The sequence below is a fragment of the Schistocerca gregaria genome, chromosome 8 (genome assembly GCF_023897955.1).
Source record: "Schistocerca gregaria isolate iqSchGreg1 chromosome 8, iqSchGreg1.2, whole genome shotgun sequence".
NCBI classification, from domain to species: Eukaryota; Metazoa; Arthropoda; class Insecta; order Orthoptera; family Acrididae; genus Schistocerca; species Schistocerca gregaria.
Genome location: NC_064927.1, coordinates 280,790,175 through 280,808,011, shown reverse-complemented (window position 1 = coordinate 280,808,011; position 17,837 = coordinate 280,790,175). Strand labels below are relative to the sequence as shown.

At 42.1% G+C, this 17,837-nt stretch overlaps 1 protein-coding gene across 1 annotated transcript in view; it reads right to left on the bottom strand.

Moving 5' to 3' along the window:
* The window catches only part of LOC126285315 (transient receptor potential channel pyrexia-like), a 252,608-nt gene that overhangs the window by 91,769 nt on the left and 143,002 nt on the right, over positions 1–17,837 (bottom strand). The window contains exon 9 of the mRNA XM_049984615.1: positions 11,529–11,780. Within this exon, the coding sequence (XP_049840572.1) occupies positions 11,529–11,780 (252 nt within the window). The remainder of the gene's footprint in view (positions 1–11,528; positions 11,781–17,837) is intronic.

The following is a 17,837-nucleotide window of genomic DNA, read 5'->3' as shown; positions in this document are numbered from 1 at the left end:
CCGGCACAGACGGAAATTTTTTCCATGATGGAAATTTTAACTGGCTGCCTTTTAACACCAATAGTTCATATCGGTGCTTTTATAACACTAACACGTTTGTGCCACCTATGGAAACACTAATTTATTATTATTATTGTATGTACTCAGATGTGTGTAGTTCTTTTATTGAATCGTATTGCGAGATATAAGTCTTTTATAATTCATATGTAAAATACAGTTCTTTAATTTTAAAGATGCAGTTAAGATTATAATAATTGTAATAGATGAAAGAAAGTCTCTCATTGTCTGAGAGATGTAAACGTGACAAAGGAAAAGGTGGAAAGGCACAAGTCTGAAGACCAACAGCACTTGAATCAGTCTTTAGCCAGCCATCGAAGTATCAACATTCTGGAATGGAAAGCGAGGCTAAATTATCGTCAAATTATTATAAACGAGCTCCAAATGGACGTATTATAGGCATAATTCGAAGTCGAATAATGTGGTACGCTTTAACATATCTCACAGCGCCAAGAATAAATTTAATGTAGTAAATTGTGTGAAGAGTCATTACTGAATAACACCTTCCACCACAAGCGCCACAGTGAATCATCACGTCGAAGGTGAAGTACAGAGTGTTCAGAGTTGTAGAACTGTATCAGTGCATTAACAACTCGTTTTAATGTGTGGATTTTAATGCAATGTGTTAAGACAACATCATTGACGTAAGTCACATGATCAATATTAGTGTCTTACTCTGGATCGTGAAACTTTCTGACAAGTAAGCCTGTCCAATGGAAACAGAATATGATCGGTTTTGAATATATTGTAGTGTAGAGAAAATTAATAGATACATATTTTTATTCGTTGTGAAAAAATTGAGTTTGATATTTTTGAATGAATAGTGTTGAAACGGTAACATATATTTAAAAAACCTTGAAGCAAAAGTTCTGTGGGTTTTAATGTACGTTACAACGGTGCACCCAAATTTCCGAAAAAAGTAATTTTTTTCGAAATTCCCTCCCATTCCCCATCCCCATTCAATTTGTTTTTCATTTCAATATTTGACTAATAACAAAACATATAGCATCTTTAACACCAAATTTAATCATAAATGATGAAGCGGTACTGCAATGATGCATTTCTGAGAAATAACAGAAATCTCTCTGTTTCGCTGTAGCATGCCCTTTATGTGCCCGTTTCAATGCCAGTTGTCAACGCGTTGGATTGTATAATAAATCTTCCCCGCCCCCCCCCCCCACGTATATATATATATATATATATATATATATATATATATATTAATTTTACGAAACATAAAATATCTTTTGTTGTATCTGTGTTTTCTATTTACTTTTGGTGTATTTTTTGTTTGTTTTCATATTGCAGCCTTCCCAGATTTAATTATGTTGTATTTGAAACTGTTTGCACATTACTGTATACTCCACAATAATGTGGAAGCGCAGAAATCTTCGAGACGATAAAATGTTGAATTCATTTCGATTTTCCAAGCATATCGTGCAATTGTAATTTAATGACAGGAATCACGAGCAAGATCAGCGTTCTTAAACTAAATCTGAACAGATGTCTCACATCTACGTTATTCCCGTTCAGTGTAACAACTATTGCACCCTGAATATTTTAAATGGTTGACAAACATTGGGGAAGAAATCTGATAGTAAATGAGGGAGTGAGTTCATAGAATACTGTTTCTTTAATGCAAGTTAACATCGTAATTATATAATATAATTACGTCTAAAAACTGTAAGCTTGAGCTAGAAACAGTAGACTGCACGTGCGACTCTCGGCATGTCGGCATCAGCATCAGTGGCACGAACTCGGCATCCCAACAAGCAGCGTTTCCTTCATGCCGCTTGTACCTGCTCCGCTGTCCTTGCGCTTGAGTAACGTTGGCCGAGGGAAAGAGAGGGGGGAATCATCTCTTCTTTCCCGCAACTGTCACGAGACTGTAAGTGTCCAACGTGTTTGTGAGCAAAATCAATGTGCATTTGCCATTTTCTTTCATCCGAACCGTTCTCCACTTCCTCATAATTACACAGATTTACAATAATTTTAAAACAATAACGTATGAACAATTCCAAACATAAAGCAACCAAATCTGAAAAGGTTGGGAAAGCCTTATGAAACGACCCAACATGATAACTGACACTGAAGCGAATACATATTGGGCGTCTGTGCTGCGATATACAGATTTCTAACTTATTTATGGCAAATGTGTCATCATATGTGAGTAATTTGGTGTTGACGATGCTACACGTTCCGGTACTACCGGTTGTCGAAATAAAAACCAAACAGTGAGGGGCGAAAAAATGTCATTTTCGAAAAATGTGGTTGCCCCGTTGTGACACCCTTGATAAACCATATAACTCCTATTTGAATTTTTTTGTTACCGTTTCAGCAGTATTCATTCAGAAATATTACATTCAGTTTTCTTTTCAAGGCAGTGCTTCATCCTCTTAACGGTTCTATGGGCAAGTATTAAAAAAATTTTAACACACTTTACAATATGTGTCTTATTTTTCTCTGTACAACAACATATTCAAATCCGATCAAAATCGGAAGATATCCACTGGACAGGTTTACTTGTGAGTGTCTCAGAAAGTGAAATTTATTATTTGAATTTTTGATACCATTAATAACTAAGGCGTTCAAAAACTTGGGTAAAAATGTTCAAATAGTCTAAAACATACTACAGTACTGAAATTACTCCACTTGTTACGAAAATCAAAAAGCTGCTAGACGTATTAGTTAAACTTCTTTGTTAGTTGGAAATCATTTTGCTTAAATTACTAACACAAATTTCAGTTCATGTCCAGATATCCAGAATGAGAAGCTGTGAGGACAGGGCGTGAGTTGTGCTTGGGTAGCTCAGATGGTAGAGCACTTGCCCGCGAAAGGTAAAGGTCCCAAATTCGAGTCTCGGTCCGGCACACATTTTTAATCTGCCAGGAAGTTTCATATCCAGATATTTCTGCATATGAGTAGCACTTGCAGAAGTGTTGTCGAATTTCATAAGACTTCTAGAGTCCCCAAATTCTAGGAATTGTGTTGGTCCATGATTAATTAATTTTCTTTACAGATTATGTTGGTCAACTAGTAAACGTTGTAGTGTGCAAAGGTTTCTTACTTTGTTCAAGGTCAGCGGTTAGGAACTATATAGAGACTAATTGATGGTGCTATTTTGTTCTCTTTAATTAAGCAGTTAAGAACTTAAATTTCATTTCTGAATTTTGATAATTACACTGAAATTAACTGTCCAACTATGGCTTGGTAACCAGTTTTGTTTATCTCGTCCCATGGTACTTAAGATATCTAGGACCCATTCTCTCTTTTTAACACAATGCTATATTATGAATCGAAGTTAACAGTCAGATTGCATAGGCATTTTAGACATAGATCAAGGTGACTGAATTCTTTATATGGGATAACTAATTTGCATTAAGAAAAAGAGTTCGTTGCACGTAATTTAACTTTACACTTTAGTAATACATAGAAGAGTGCAGTTACAACCTCCAATTTAAGTGACCAAGTGTTACGGACACTCATCACTGTTGATAAAACTGGTTGGAGAAAAATACACTGGAACAATGAAAGTGACAGTTTCTGTGTGCCAGAAGCAATGATACAGGAGTATGAAAGATATTTCAGTAAGGTTCAGTAAGAATGTTTTCATTTCGAAGTGGTTATCAAATGAGTAGAGTGTACTGTTTCTAACTGACAAAATTTTCGCCATTTGAATGCAATTACGGTTTTGCAACCATTATTGCCATTTCGATTTTGTAGCAATTTTCAAGTGCAATACATCATCCTTCAACATATTTTAAGCGTTTTACGCATGCATCCACTCATACATGTCGTTGCCAGACGTGCTCAATATGATATTTTTCCGTTGTATCATATGTTAATATCAATGATGTTCGAGCATACTACAGGAATATAGTCTGTTGACAATTATATAGGATGTGACGAAATAATATCAAATGGGATGCATTTGACAACATGTACCAGATGCGTCGGAAAAATAAGCATCGCTAATAAATCAAAACTAGTTCATTACAGAAACACTATTTACTGGTAGATAATACAAATCTTAAACTATACTCCATCATTGCTCCCGCCATTTTGTAGGCACTTGTCAGAGAGTAGTCCAAGTTTATATGTGCCTTTGTCTACAGTGTTGCTGTCTGTGATGTCAACCACATGGTGGCATCATCATAGAACTCGTCATCTTCATTGACTTTTTGGCCACCAGCTGCAAAAAAAAAAGAAAAAAGCAGAGAGAGAGAGAGAGAGAGAGAGAGAGAGATGGAAGTCACTAAAGCCGAGGTCAGGACTGTGTATAAACTGGCCACAGCCCCTGCCACAGGGCAGGTCGGGCAAAATCATGAATCGAAACAATGCCATTTGTGAACTTTCCGTGGTGTTTACCCTGTATTGCGCAACGTAGTTTCATACGCATCGCATGGTAAATATTTGCATTGACTGCTGCACCTCACGGTAGAACGACTTGTGTATCCCGAAAGACTGTGCACATGACTTTTTGAGATCTCAAGATCTGCTTGGGTCTAGTTTTTAATGGTTCCTCGGTCTATTACCTCCTAAAAGGAAGGCCACGGAGTGCTCAGCGTGACGTCATGCAGACCGGGTTGCGTCTGGCGAGGCACTGTGATATTTCACATGTAATAAATTCGATAAGGTTAGTCGCTATGAATTTGCATTTTGTGCATGTTAGACCACAAGTTGCTGTGTGTGAGATCTAGCTAACATTTTTGTTTTAACTTGGAAGGAGATCAGTATCTGCTTCCAGCCTTGAGAACATGGATTTTATGTAGCAAATTTACTTCCGATCGCACGCATGCTGGAATGAAATATTCATAACATCCTTCATATCTCGTAGATTTTTTGAGGTATCGAAACGATATTTTGGCAAATGATAGTACGCATAGACGAGAGTATTTTTCCATATGCTTAACTTACAGAAGTTTATCTACGGAGATATAGAAGAAGCCACAGTCTTTTTTAATTTATTTACTTTTTTTTTCAAACCAGTACAGAGTCATCGACAACAAGTGAAAAGAGAATTTACTAGTATGGAAAACATCAAAATTTCCTCTCTCTTATGTTACTGTAGACCGACACAATGAGAATTTCTGATAAGCTATTCGACTCTCTGGTCACAAGCGGCATGTTACATTAGACATTCTGTTTCAGGATTCCGTTGCAACAGCTATTGCAAGGTGAATTTGTGGTAAATATACTGTGTTTCGCAAAAACTTATCAGCAATAGAAATGCTGTCATGACACATAATTGATGATGCTTCTTCAAACGAGAAAAGCTTAACGTTTCAGGCACAAATAAATTACCAATTCTGTTGCAGTTTTTGCGGAATCGAGTAACCGATCGTGTATTTGATAGTGAACAGCTGAGGATGAAATTTACCAATTTATTTTCTTACTGTTCTTCATATGAGAAATGTAAAATTCGCAGCAAATAGCGTAACATCTTTTCGTTCGTATCCCCATTAAAAGCGAAGTGGTGAACAACTTTAGCGCCGCGCGGGGTTGGCCGAGCGGTCAGGGGCGCTGCAGTCTTGGACTGTGTGGCTGGTCCCGGCGGAGGTTCGAGTCCTCCCTCGGGCACGGCTGTGGGTGTTTGTCCTTAGGATAATTTAGGTTAAGTAGTGTGTAAGCTTAGGGCCTAATGACCTTAACAATTAAGTTCCATAAGATTTCACACACATTTGAACATTTTTGAACAACTTTACCTTAATTATCTTTTGATGCGTTAAAGATAAATTATGTGTACTTATAATCTAAGAGGGGCGTTCCAGTAAACAATCCATCACATTTTTACTCGTCCAGTATCGGCTGAAAAATGCGGACTGAGCCGTGTGCGGCTCGCGTTGATGCCGTTCATATCATGGCATCTTGTAATAGCGATAGCGACGTCTCGTTTTCTCAGAGTGTTCACTGGCGCCACTACGTGTGCTCGCCTTGAATGCCCGTGAGTGGCAGCAGCAGCAGCGCTTATCGACAGTGCGCACTGTGGTACCATCTTTGGAGCTGCGCCGGCCGCGGTGGTCTCGCGGTTCTCGGCGCGCAGTCCGGAACCGTGCGACTGCTACGGTCGCAGGTTCGAATCCTGCCTCGGGCATGGATGTGTGTGATGTCCTTAGGTTAGTTAGGTTTAAGTAGTTCTAAGTTCTAGGGGACTGATGACCACAGCAGTTTAGTCTCATAGTGCTCAGAGCCATTTGAACCATCTTTGGAGCTGCCTCTAGTATTTCCGGGTCGTCGTGTATCAAGGGAAGGGGGAGTTGGGACAGAGCAGCAGTGAGGTCCGGGCAGCCACTACTCGCCCGATCGCTGGCGACACACATGCACTGTCCGACGGAAAGATGTGTTCGCGAGAGTGCACGACCACGCCAAGGACCGGATTCAACGAGTTTTGGTTGAAAGGACTTTGATATTCGAGTAGCGCAACTTTCATTCGAGTAGCGCAACTTTCATTTGTGTGTGCTTGTCCGCCCGTCGAAGTGACCTCGTGGTAATAAGTTGTCAGTCGACGATTATACTGGGACCTTTCCCGTGGGTGGGGACGACCGTTGGTTGGTCGTTGGGTCGGTCATCGCATCGGACGACGTGCTTTTGGTCTTCCCACCGATTCTGTCTTCTCTGTGTTTGTGTCGACTTATAATTCGTCCGTGTTGCTTCACACTGGAATGGTTGTAGTATTGTGAGTGGTTGGTGGCATTGTTTTCCCGTATCCGTGTGTATTTTGTGGTTTTGAATGAGCACTTATTTTAATGCTGTCTGCGTACTGGATTTAGTGAGGGGAAACGAACGGATCAGTTCGGTTGGGTCGCAGCAGCGAGGGACCACCACATTTATGGTTAGTCGGTAGGTCGGCGCTTAAGCTACCCCTGGAGTGAGTTGGCCACCATGTTACGTGAGTACAACTCTTGCCTGCCTGTCTCACCGCTTACACAGCTGCAGTCACCTTCCTCAGATCGATCCAGACAGCACTGTCTGTGGATCACTCCGTCTCATTTGGACAAGTTGTCATTATTGTTAAAATTTACTATAATGTTTCAACATGTTATTGCCTTCCGCACTTGTAATTCCGGCCTTCAGTCGTTAATTGTTTGTAACATTTCTTGTGACCTTCAGCCGACAAATAATTTTCAATTCTGTTTTAGTGAGACCTTCAGCCGTCGCTATAGCTTGTTACGAGTTATTAAAATTATTAGAGAGGGTTTTAGTATTTTTAGGGTGTAATTGTCCAATTTATTTGTAATTCAGGTCTTCAGGCTTTGTGTATTCTAAAATTGCTTGTGGCCTTCAGCCCACGAGTAATTTTCGTCCTTCTTAATCTTTCCTTCAGCCGTTGGTGGTGTGTAACATTGTTTGTGGCCTTCAGCCGACCAACAATTTGCAATTTTTTCTTAATAAGGCCTTCAGCTGTTACTACAGCTTGTTACCGTTTTGATTGTTAAGAAGAAAATACTTAATACTTGTTAATGTGTAACTGCTTTCCTCACTAGTAATTCAGGCCTTCAGCCATTGTGTATTCTGAAATTGGTGCTGATCTTCAGCCGTTAATTGTTTGTAACATTGCCTGTGGCTTTCAGCCGACAAATAGTTACAATTCTGTCTTGATAAGGCCTTCAGGTGTCACTATAACTTGTTACAGTTATTAAGATTGTTAAAAGAGTTTTTGGTATTTTAATGTGTAATTGTCCACCTTATTGCTAATTTCAGGTCTTCAGCCGTTGTGTGTTTTTGAAATCGCTTCTGGCCTTCAGCCGACAAATAATTTTGAACCTTCTTAATCAGGCCTTCAGCCGTTGATCGTGTGTAACATTGCTTATTGCCTTCAGCCTACAATAATTTGCAATTCTTCTAATAACGCTTTCAGCCACCAGTGTAGTAAAATCTTAAAAAAAGATTGTTGATAGTTTGGTTTTTAAAAATAAAAAGTGTATGTTTTTTCTGTGCAACCAACGGTAACTGGTTAAGCCCCGTCCACACCTTTCCTGCTTTCTCTGAGCTCCATGTTCCACGGACATAGTTGTAGGACATCACGGAATACTCCTGCTTAGACGCTATAGTTTCATGAGGTTCCGACAGGTTGTAGCGGAATGCATAGACTTCTAAATGGCATCTGTAACGGCGGTACGTTCCAGCCAGAGAACTGTCTTTTGGTGGAAAACCAGAGCCTCGTAGAGATTCATAGGTGCTTACAGAATGTCTGTGGAGACTTGGCAGTGAACAAAAGTATAGCGAACCACGGGGCGAGGAGTCTGTCATCATTGCAACAACGTCACACGAACCTGCTCAGTCTCCCGCATTCCAGCCGGCCGCAAAGAGCTGTGTGTCCTGCTGTGCTGTAACATTCAGACACTCTCATTCGTGGTGATCATCAGATCACAGACAAGTACCTCACTGCTCATCTGGACATCTCTGTCGGTAGCGCTGATACAATCATCCACCAGCTGGTGCACTCAAGGTGAGAGTCTGCTGGGTTCCTCACTGGCTAACAGAAGATCATGAAGAGCTTTCATCTGTTTGGCAAAATGAAGGATGTATCCTGCAGGAAGCAGTATGTGGATGATGGGGAGATTATTCATGCAGCGAGACGTTTGCTCCGACGTCGAGCATTTGAGTGGTATCATAGGGACATACAGGCCCTTCCAGTAAGGTGGTATAAGGCCATCGCACTGAACGGAGAATGGGTTGAAAAACAGGGTTTTGTAGCCAAAAGAGAGGAGAGTAATATGATGTATTGAAATTCTGAATGAATCGAATGAGTTTTCAGAAAAAAGTGTTGCTTTACTTATTAAATGTCCCTCATATCTAAGCTTTAATGAGCTGTTTCACACATTTCATAAAGTAATGACTACCATGTTTTCGTAACCTATTTAATCCCAGATAAACAGGAATCACATTTATTATTTCTAATAGAACAATTCTATATTTCTGCTGCAGACTAGAACTGATCTAATAAAACTCTTTCGTAACTCAGAAGCAGTGAACACGCTTGACGGCTTGCAGAACCCCTCCCTCACTCTGTACAAAGATAGGAAAAGAAAGATGGTACGCTATCCGCCAAAGAGAACGGAAATGTTGAAAGACATATTTTGCTAAGTTACATTGTGTCAGTTTACAGTGACATAAGAGAGAAATTTCATGTTCTTCTTACTAGTAACTTCTCTTTTAACTAACTGTCGATGACTCCTAAAAATTTACAGCGCTGGCTTGAAAAAAGTAAAATGAAAACTGTAGCGTTATGTTAACCATAAGGGAAAATACTATCCTCTTTGCACCCTATCATGATTCAAAATCTCGTTTCGATACCTCAAATGGTTTACGAAATATGAGGATGTTATGAATATTTCATTCACGCGTAGGTCGGATAGGATGTGAGCGAGCTACGTAAGTCCAATTTCAGGAAACGGGACAGATATTGATCCAAGCAAAGCCTAGAAAAAATTCAAAAGTTAGCTACATTTCATACACAAAATTTGGGCTACTATTCACCAAACGCAAATTCATAGTAATTTATACTGTTCATTGTAAGATTTTCAGATTTATTACATATACGGAAATATCATAACAACTGTGATGATGCCGGCCGCGGTGGCCGAGCGGTTCTAGGTGCTTCAGTCCGGAACCGCGCAACTGCTACGGTCGCAGGTTCGAATCCTGCCTCGGGCATGGATGTGTGTGATGTCCTTAGGTTAGTTAGGATTAAGTACTTCTAAGTCCTAGGACATTGATGACCTCAGATGTTAATTCCCATAGTGCTCAGAGCCATTTTTGAACTGTGACCATTAACGAAATTATGGGCACTTCACTATCAAGCTGAAACATAAAGCTACAAGTAACGCAGAAATCAAGTTGTTTTACCAAACAGATTCTACAAAATCGTTTGAGAAAGATAGCAATGTGCTGCGCAGCAACTTCCTAAGCGTGGCCCACTCTTTGCTGTCACACAAAGCGCGCTGAGGCCTTCTTTTCCGATGCTGGTGGCCCATTCCGTTCAATGTCATTCCCACTGAGTGGTTTCATAGAAGACGATATCATTACCTTCCTCAGAAAATCATCATCTTTTTTTCTAGAGAGTCAAAAAGTGAAGAGCCCTATACAATCGTTATTTTTGTGTTGCTCTATAAGATTTTTTGGCACTCAACGAACGCACAGTTTTCGAAAATTCGGTTTTTCAGTAAAAATTCCATGAAGAGGTGGTTTTAAAATTTGCCAGGAATTTCTTAGAAAAATCTGATATGTAAACTTATGATTTTCATTTACGAGTTCCTCGACTGCAGAAATCAGTTCTTCATTAATCAAGATTGGACGCCCATTTGGTTAACTATAGTGCACTTCAAGTCCTTATTGCAATGTAGAGCCCATCATCCTGCCATTGAATCACTTATCGCATTTTCTCAGGAAACTTCGCAAGTCAGTCGACGAATGTCGAATTTGGTGGTCTTCGCATTCAGAAAACGAATTGTAGCTGTAGTCTCACAAGCTAAGGGACTTTTATTCAATTTTACCACCCGAAGCTAGCGCTATACATCATATAAAATATCCAGAAAAACTCAAAATACTGTCATCGTCTTCCCTTCGGCTAAAAGCAACTGCTGCGCATGCACCGAACTCCCGCTGTAGCGCTGCTACGGAAAGAAATACGAACGGAACTTACTGCTGGACGTCGGACACGCAGATTTACGCGTAACATGTTTGGCATGTGCTGAGGGATGATGTATGGCACTTGAAAATGACTCCCAGTCCGAAACTGAAATAGTGGACATAATTATCAAAATTAAAGTCCAATGGCAAAAAAGTAATTATTTGGACACTGTTGGGTTACTGTGGACCACAATAAAGTAAAAAATCATTGCGTAGTGTACAGTTTTAGAATCGAACTCGCGACCTTTGCCTTAAGTGAGCGGGTGCTATACCCGCTGAGCTATCCTGGATGGCAAATGTGCTAGCCCTGAGTTTCACAGGACAACTCCTGGGAAGTCTGGAAGGTAGCAGACGAGGTACCGGTGGAAGCAAAGCTGTGAAGACTGGTCGTGAGTCGTGCTTGGGTAACTCATTCAGGAGAACAATTGCCGCGCGGGATTAGCCGAGCGGTCAAAGTCACTGCAGTCTTGGACAGTGCTGTTGGTCCTGGCGGAGGTTCGAGTCGTCCCTCGGGCATGGGTGTGTGTGTTTGTTCTTATGATAATTTACGTTAAGTAGTGTGTAAGCTTAGGGACTGATGACCTTAGCAGTTAAGTCCCATAAGATTTCACAAACATTTTTTGGAAGAAAAATGGCCCGCTAAAGGCATAGGTCCCGAACTCGAGATTCGATCCGGTACACAGTTTTAATCTGGCAAGAAGTTTCATATGAGCGTGCATACAGTTGTAGGGTGAAAATTTCATTCTGAAACCATGTCCTTTCTTGTAAGTTTAAAGTCAGCAGAATTTCGGCACTACTTTCTGTACGATCCAGGGAACCTGGGAGCTGCGAAGACTCACCCGAGAGGCAAAGGTCTCCCTGCGGAGGACGATGAACCAGGAGAGCGAGACGACGAGGCACACCTGCAGCGCGACGATGGCGACGAAGAAGAGGCGCAGACGGCGCCACTTGGAGCGCACAAACAGCTCCAGCAGCGGGTGCTGGAACAGCGTCATCTGGTGTAGGTCGCTGGAGCCGGACATGACCGCGCTCGTTACGTCCATCTGCAGCTCCGCAGCCTCCGGCATCAGCACCGAGAAGTCCACGCGGATCTAGGCACACCACCAGGAGGATGCAGGTGTTTTGTGTGGAATGGGAAAAGCAGGACAGCTGATATTCCCCCTCCCCCTCTCTCTCACACATCTACATCTACATCTACATGACTACTCTGCAATTCACATTTAAGTGCTTGGCAGATGGTTCATCGAACCACAATCATACTATCTCTCTACTATTTCACTCCCGAACAGCGAGCGGGAAACACGAACACCTAAACCTTTCTGTTCGAGCTCTGATTTCTCTTATTTTATTTTCATGATCATTGCTACCTATGTAGGTTGGGATCAACAAAATATTTTCGCATTCGGAAGAGAAAGTTGGTGACTGAAATTTCGTAAAAAGGTCTCGCCGCGACGAAAAACGTCTATGCTGTAATGACTTCCATCCCAACTCGTTTATTATATCTGCCACACTCTCCCCTCTATAACGTGATAATACAAAACGAGCTGCCCTTTTTTGCACCCTTTCGATGTCCTCCGTCAATCCCACCTGGTAAGGATCCTACACCGCGCAGCAATATTCTAACAGAGGACGAACGAGTGTAGTGTAAGCTCTTTAGTGGACTTGTTGCATCTTCTAAGTGTCCTGCCAATGAAACGCAACCTTTGGCTCGCCTTCCCCACAATATTATCTATGTGGTCCTTCCAACTGAAGTTGTTCGTAATTTTAACACCCAGGTACTTAGTTGAATTGACAGCCTTGAGAATTGTACTATTTATCGAGTAATTGAATTCCAACGGATTTCTTTTGGAACTCATGTGGATCATCTCACACTTTTCGTTATTTAGCGTCAACTGCCACCTGACACACCATACAGCAATCTTTTCTAAATCGCTTTGCAACTGATACTGGTCTTCGGATGACCTTACTAGACGGTAAATTACAGCATCATCTGCGAGCAATCTAAGAGAACTGCTCAGATTGTCACCCAGGTCATTTATATAGATCAGGAACAGCAGAGGTCCCAGGACGCTTCCCTGGGGAACACCTGATATCACTTCAGTTTTACTCGATGATTTGCCGTCTATTACTACGAACTGCGACCTTCCTGACAGGAAATCACGAATCCAGTCGCACAACTGAGACGATACCCCATAGCTCCGCAGCTTGATTAGAAGTCGCTTGTGAGGAACGGTGTCAAAAGCTTTCCGGAAATCTAGAAATACGGAATCAACTTGAGATCCCCTGTCGATAGCGGCCATTACTTCGTGCGAATAAAGAGCTAGCTGCGTTGCACAAGAGTGATGTTTTTTGAAGCTATGCTGATTACGTGTCAATAGATCGTTCCCTTCGAAGTGATTCATAATGTTTGAATACAGTATATGCTCCAAAACCCTACTGCAAACCGATGTCAATGATATAGGTCTGTAGTTAAATGGATTACTCCTACTACCCTTCTTGAACAGTGGTGCGACCTGCGCAATTTTCCAATCTGTAGGTACAGATCTATCGGTGAGCGAGCGGTTGTATATGAGTGCTAAGTAGGGAGCTATAGTATCAGCGAAGTCTGAAAGGAACGTAATCGGTATACAATCTGGACCTGAAGACTTGCCCGTATCAAGCGATTTGAGTTGCTTCGCAACCCCTAAGGTATCTACTTCTAAGAAACTCATGCTAGCAGATGTTCGTGTTTCAAATTCTGGAATATTCCATTCGTCTTCCCTGGTGAAGGAATTTTGGAAAACTGCGTTCAATAACTCCGCTTTAGCGGCACAGTCGTCGGTAACAGTACCATCGGCACTGTGCAGCGAAGGTATTGACTGCGTCTTGCCGCTTGTGTACTTTACATACGACCAGAATTTCTTCGGATTTTCTACCAAATTTCGAGACAATGTTTCGTTGTGGAACCTATTAAAGGCATCTCGCATCGAAGTACGTGCCAAATTTCGCGCGTCTGTAAATTTTAGCCCATCTTCGGGATTTCGCGTTCTTCTGAACTTCGCATGCTTTTTCCGTTGCCTCTGCAACAGCGTTCGGACCTTTTTTGTGTACCACGGGGGATCCGTTCCATCTCTTACCAATTTATGAGGTATGAATATCTCAATTGCTGTTGCTACTATATCTTTGAATTTGAGCCACATCTCGTCTACATTCGCATAGTCAGTTCGGAAGGAATGGAAATTGTCTTTTAGGAAGGCTTCTAGTGACACTTTATCCACTTTTTTAAATAAAATTATTTTGCGTTTGTTTCTGATGGATTTGGAAGAAATGGTATTGAGCCTAGCTACAACGACCTTGTGATCACTAATCCCTGTATCAGTCATGATGCTCTCTATCAGCTCTGGATTGTTTGTGGCTAAGAGGTCAAGTGTGTTTTCGCAACCATTTACAATTCGCGTGGGTTCGTGGACTAACTGCTCGAAATAATTTTCGGAGAAAGCATTTAGGACAATCTCGGAAGACGTTTTCTGCCTACCACCGGTTTTGAACACGTATTTTTGCCAACATACCGAGGGTAGGTTGAAGTCCCCACCAACTATAACCGTATGAGTGGTGTATTTATTTGTTACGAGACTCAAACTTTCTCTGAACTGTTCCGCAACTGTATCATGGGAGTCTGGGGGTCGGTGGAAGAAGCCAATTATTAACTTAATTCGGCTGTTAAGTATAACCTCCACCCATACCAATTCGCACGGAGTATCTACTTCGATTTCACTACAAGATAAACCACAACTGACAGACACAAACACTCCACCACCAATTCTGCCTAATCTATCTTTCCTGAACACCGACTGAGACTTCGTAAAAATTTCTGCAGAACTTATTTCAGGCTTTAGCCAGCTTTCTGTACCTATAACGATATCAGCTTCTGTGCTTTCTATTAGCGCTTGAAGCTCAGGGACTTTTCCAGCGCAACTACAACAATTTACAACTATAATTCCGACTGTTCCTTGATCCAAGCATGTCCTGTAATTGCCATGTACCCTTTGTCATTGCAGCCTACCCCGTACTTTCCCGAGGCCTTCTAACCTAAAAAACTGCCCAGTCCACGCCACACAGTCTCCACTACCCGTGTAGTCGCCAGCTGAGTGTAGTGAACTCCTGACCTATTCAGCGGATCCCGAAACCCCACCACCCTATGGCGCAAGTCACGGAATCTGCAGCCAACACGGTCGCAAAACCGTCTGAGCCTCTGATTCAGACCTTCCACCCGGCTCTGCACCAAAGGTCCGCAGTCGGTTCTGTCAACGATGCTGCAGATGGTGACCTCTGCCTTCAACTCGTAAGCAAGACCGGCAGCCTTCACCAAAACAGATAGCCGCTGGAATCCAGAGAGAATTTCCTCAGATTCAAAGCGACACACGTCATTAGTGCCGACATGTGCCACCACCTGCAGCTGGCTGCACCCTGTGCTCTTCATGGCATCCGGAAGCACCCTTTCCACATCAGGAATGACTCCTCCCGGAATGCACACGGAGTGCACACTGGATTTCTTCCCCTCCTTAGCCGCCGTATCCCTAAGGGGCCCCATTACGCGCCTAACATTGGAGCTCCCAACTACCAGTAAGCCCACCCTCTGTGATTGCCCGGACCTTGAAGGCTGAGAATGATCCTCTGAAACAGGGCAGGCAGCTGCATCTGGCTCAGCCAGAGACAGTGCCTGAAACCGGTTTGTCAGACGCACTGGGGAGGCTTTCTGATCAGCCTCCGGGGACGCCTTTCGCTGCCTGCCACGCCTTGGAACGACCTCCCAATCAACCACAGGCGAGGGCTCAGCCCCACTGCGGGCAGCAACCAGGGCAACCACAGCGGCAGACCGATATGGGGACAGACGGGACGAGGTTGACATCCCCGTGATACCCAAGTCCGGCTCCCCACAGTGGTGCCCATTGGCAACAGCCTCAAGCTGCGCGACCGAAGTCAGTGCCGCTTGCAGCTGTGAGCGAAGGGATGCCAAGTCAGCCCTCATCCGAACACAGCAATCGCAGTCCCTGTCCATTCTAATCACACACACACACACACACACACGATCTGTCACACTTTCTGGATTGGGTTGCGTTTTTTGGGGAAGGAGGCCAGACAGCGAGGTCATTGGTCTCATCGGATTAGGGAAGGATGGGGAAGGAAGTCGGCCGTGCCCTTTCAAAGGACCCATCCCGGCATTTTCCAGGAGCGATTTAGGGAAATCACGGAAAACCTAAATCAGGATGGCCGGACGCGGGATTGAACCTACGCCCTCCCGAATGCGAGTCCAATGTCACACTTTCTGTCTCGAATGCATGTGTGTGCGTGCGCTAGCGTTCGGTCGGTCTTCGTACTATTCCACCAGTCATTGCGTAAGTTAAGCATACACATATCTTCAATATTCACCCTGAAAAATGTCCTATTCGGTGGGTAAATACACTTTTTTCAGTCACCACGATATGAATGATTAGTGTCGCAATAAGACGCATGTTACCACTATTAAATGAGAATCTTATTAGTGCGGCAAGGAAGAGTACGTATTCTCGTATTCCGTACTGTCCAGACTGTTAACTGACTGGTGAAATTAGTAGTGTGCAATCTAGTTTTATTTCATGTGTAAACTCATAATAAGCTCAAATAACGCTATGCTGAGGTGCGATCTTTCGGCGCTTGGTAGCGCATTTCGTACTTTTTATCTAACGCGCGCCAGATCAGTTGAACGCGAAAGTGTAATCGCAAGCGCCAAAAATGACATACTGATATGCAGACACCGAACGGTGCAATACTGTCGCTGACTTTTCCATTATTATTAGTTTTTAGGTAACCGCTGGGTGTAATAAGACTAAAGAAGGAGTGACTCTGTCTTTAATTGTACATGAAGATAGATGTGTTCTACACTGGAGACTGTCTTGTTAAATCGCGTGCGCCATCTTAGGTACTTTCGAAAAAATTCATGTACAAAGTTAAATGGAAATGAAAGTATGATTTCAGATGTATGGGGAGTACTGTAAGAAGATTAATCAATACACGTATGAAATCAAGGTGCGTCTTCAAAATTAATTTTTGACTTACAAAGAACCCTTATTATGAGTGACTGCTGTTCTATAAACTAGGGCTGCATATAATTCGGCTGTGTGAAAGAATCTGCAATTTCTACATGCTCGTAACATTCCTCTTGTCAGCAGTGCACAGTTTAACTTGCAAATCGCATTCACTCCGCTCCGCGAACTCCGACTTTATATGTGACGATTCACCATCGCACCCAGGTGAACCCGTGATCTACCTGCACGGTGTAGAATCTATTTCTGTGTGTGTCGCATTAAAGAATTTCAGGGGATGCAGCATCTTCCTAATATCAACGTAAAATGTGTGTGAATTTTATCAAGTACATGAAAACTGTTTGTGTTTTGTGAGAAATCTAGAATTAAAGCTATATCGACGAAGAATGCAGTTGAATAATTATTTTACTCAGAACTAAAGCTCGTAATTGCATCATTCTATCAGTTCATAATTTTGTCTAACATTCAGTGTAATTATTTGAGATTCATAGCAATGACTGCTATCACTTAAAAGTCAAGTTCATACTCAAAAGCTACTTTCAAGGTCAAATCTTTTGACTGGCATAACTGGTTAGTGAACTATAAATTCAAGAGTTGACATAACAAGCTACTTCAAACTTTATAATTTTCTCAGCACTAAATGGTATGGTCTGTATGAGTGTGTGTGTTCTGTGCAGTCAGAATTCTAGATACATTCAGCTCAGCTGACAAATGACAGACTAACAAATAAACCCCGCACATCCCCTCGTATTTAGATAAAGAGGGAGGTAGAGGGAACATTTATGATTGTCCTATAACCTGCACTGAAAACTGGTTAATGCATAAAACAGGTACATTCTCACATTACCCACCAAAAAAGTCTGATACGCATAATCTATATTCACTCTGTCGCTATCCATCCAATAACATGGCCAGTACGGTGGGTGGGCACACTACCCCAAAATCCACGCTATGTTCAGAACAGTCACAATCTTAGTATTCACCGTCGAAACTGACTAATCAATGGCTAAATTCACTGCTGTACTGATTAATGCAGCAGGAAGAAGTATTCTCTTAGTAGAGTGTAGAATAATAACCGCTACCAGT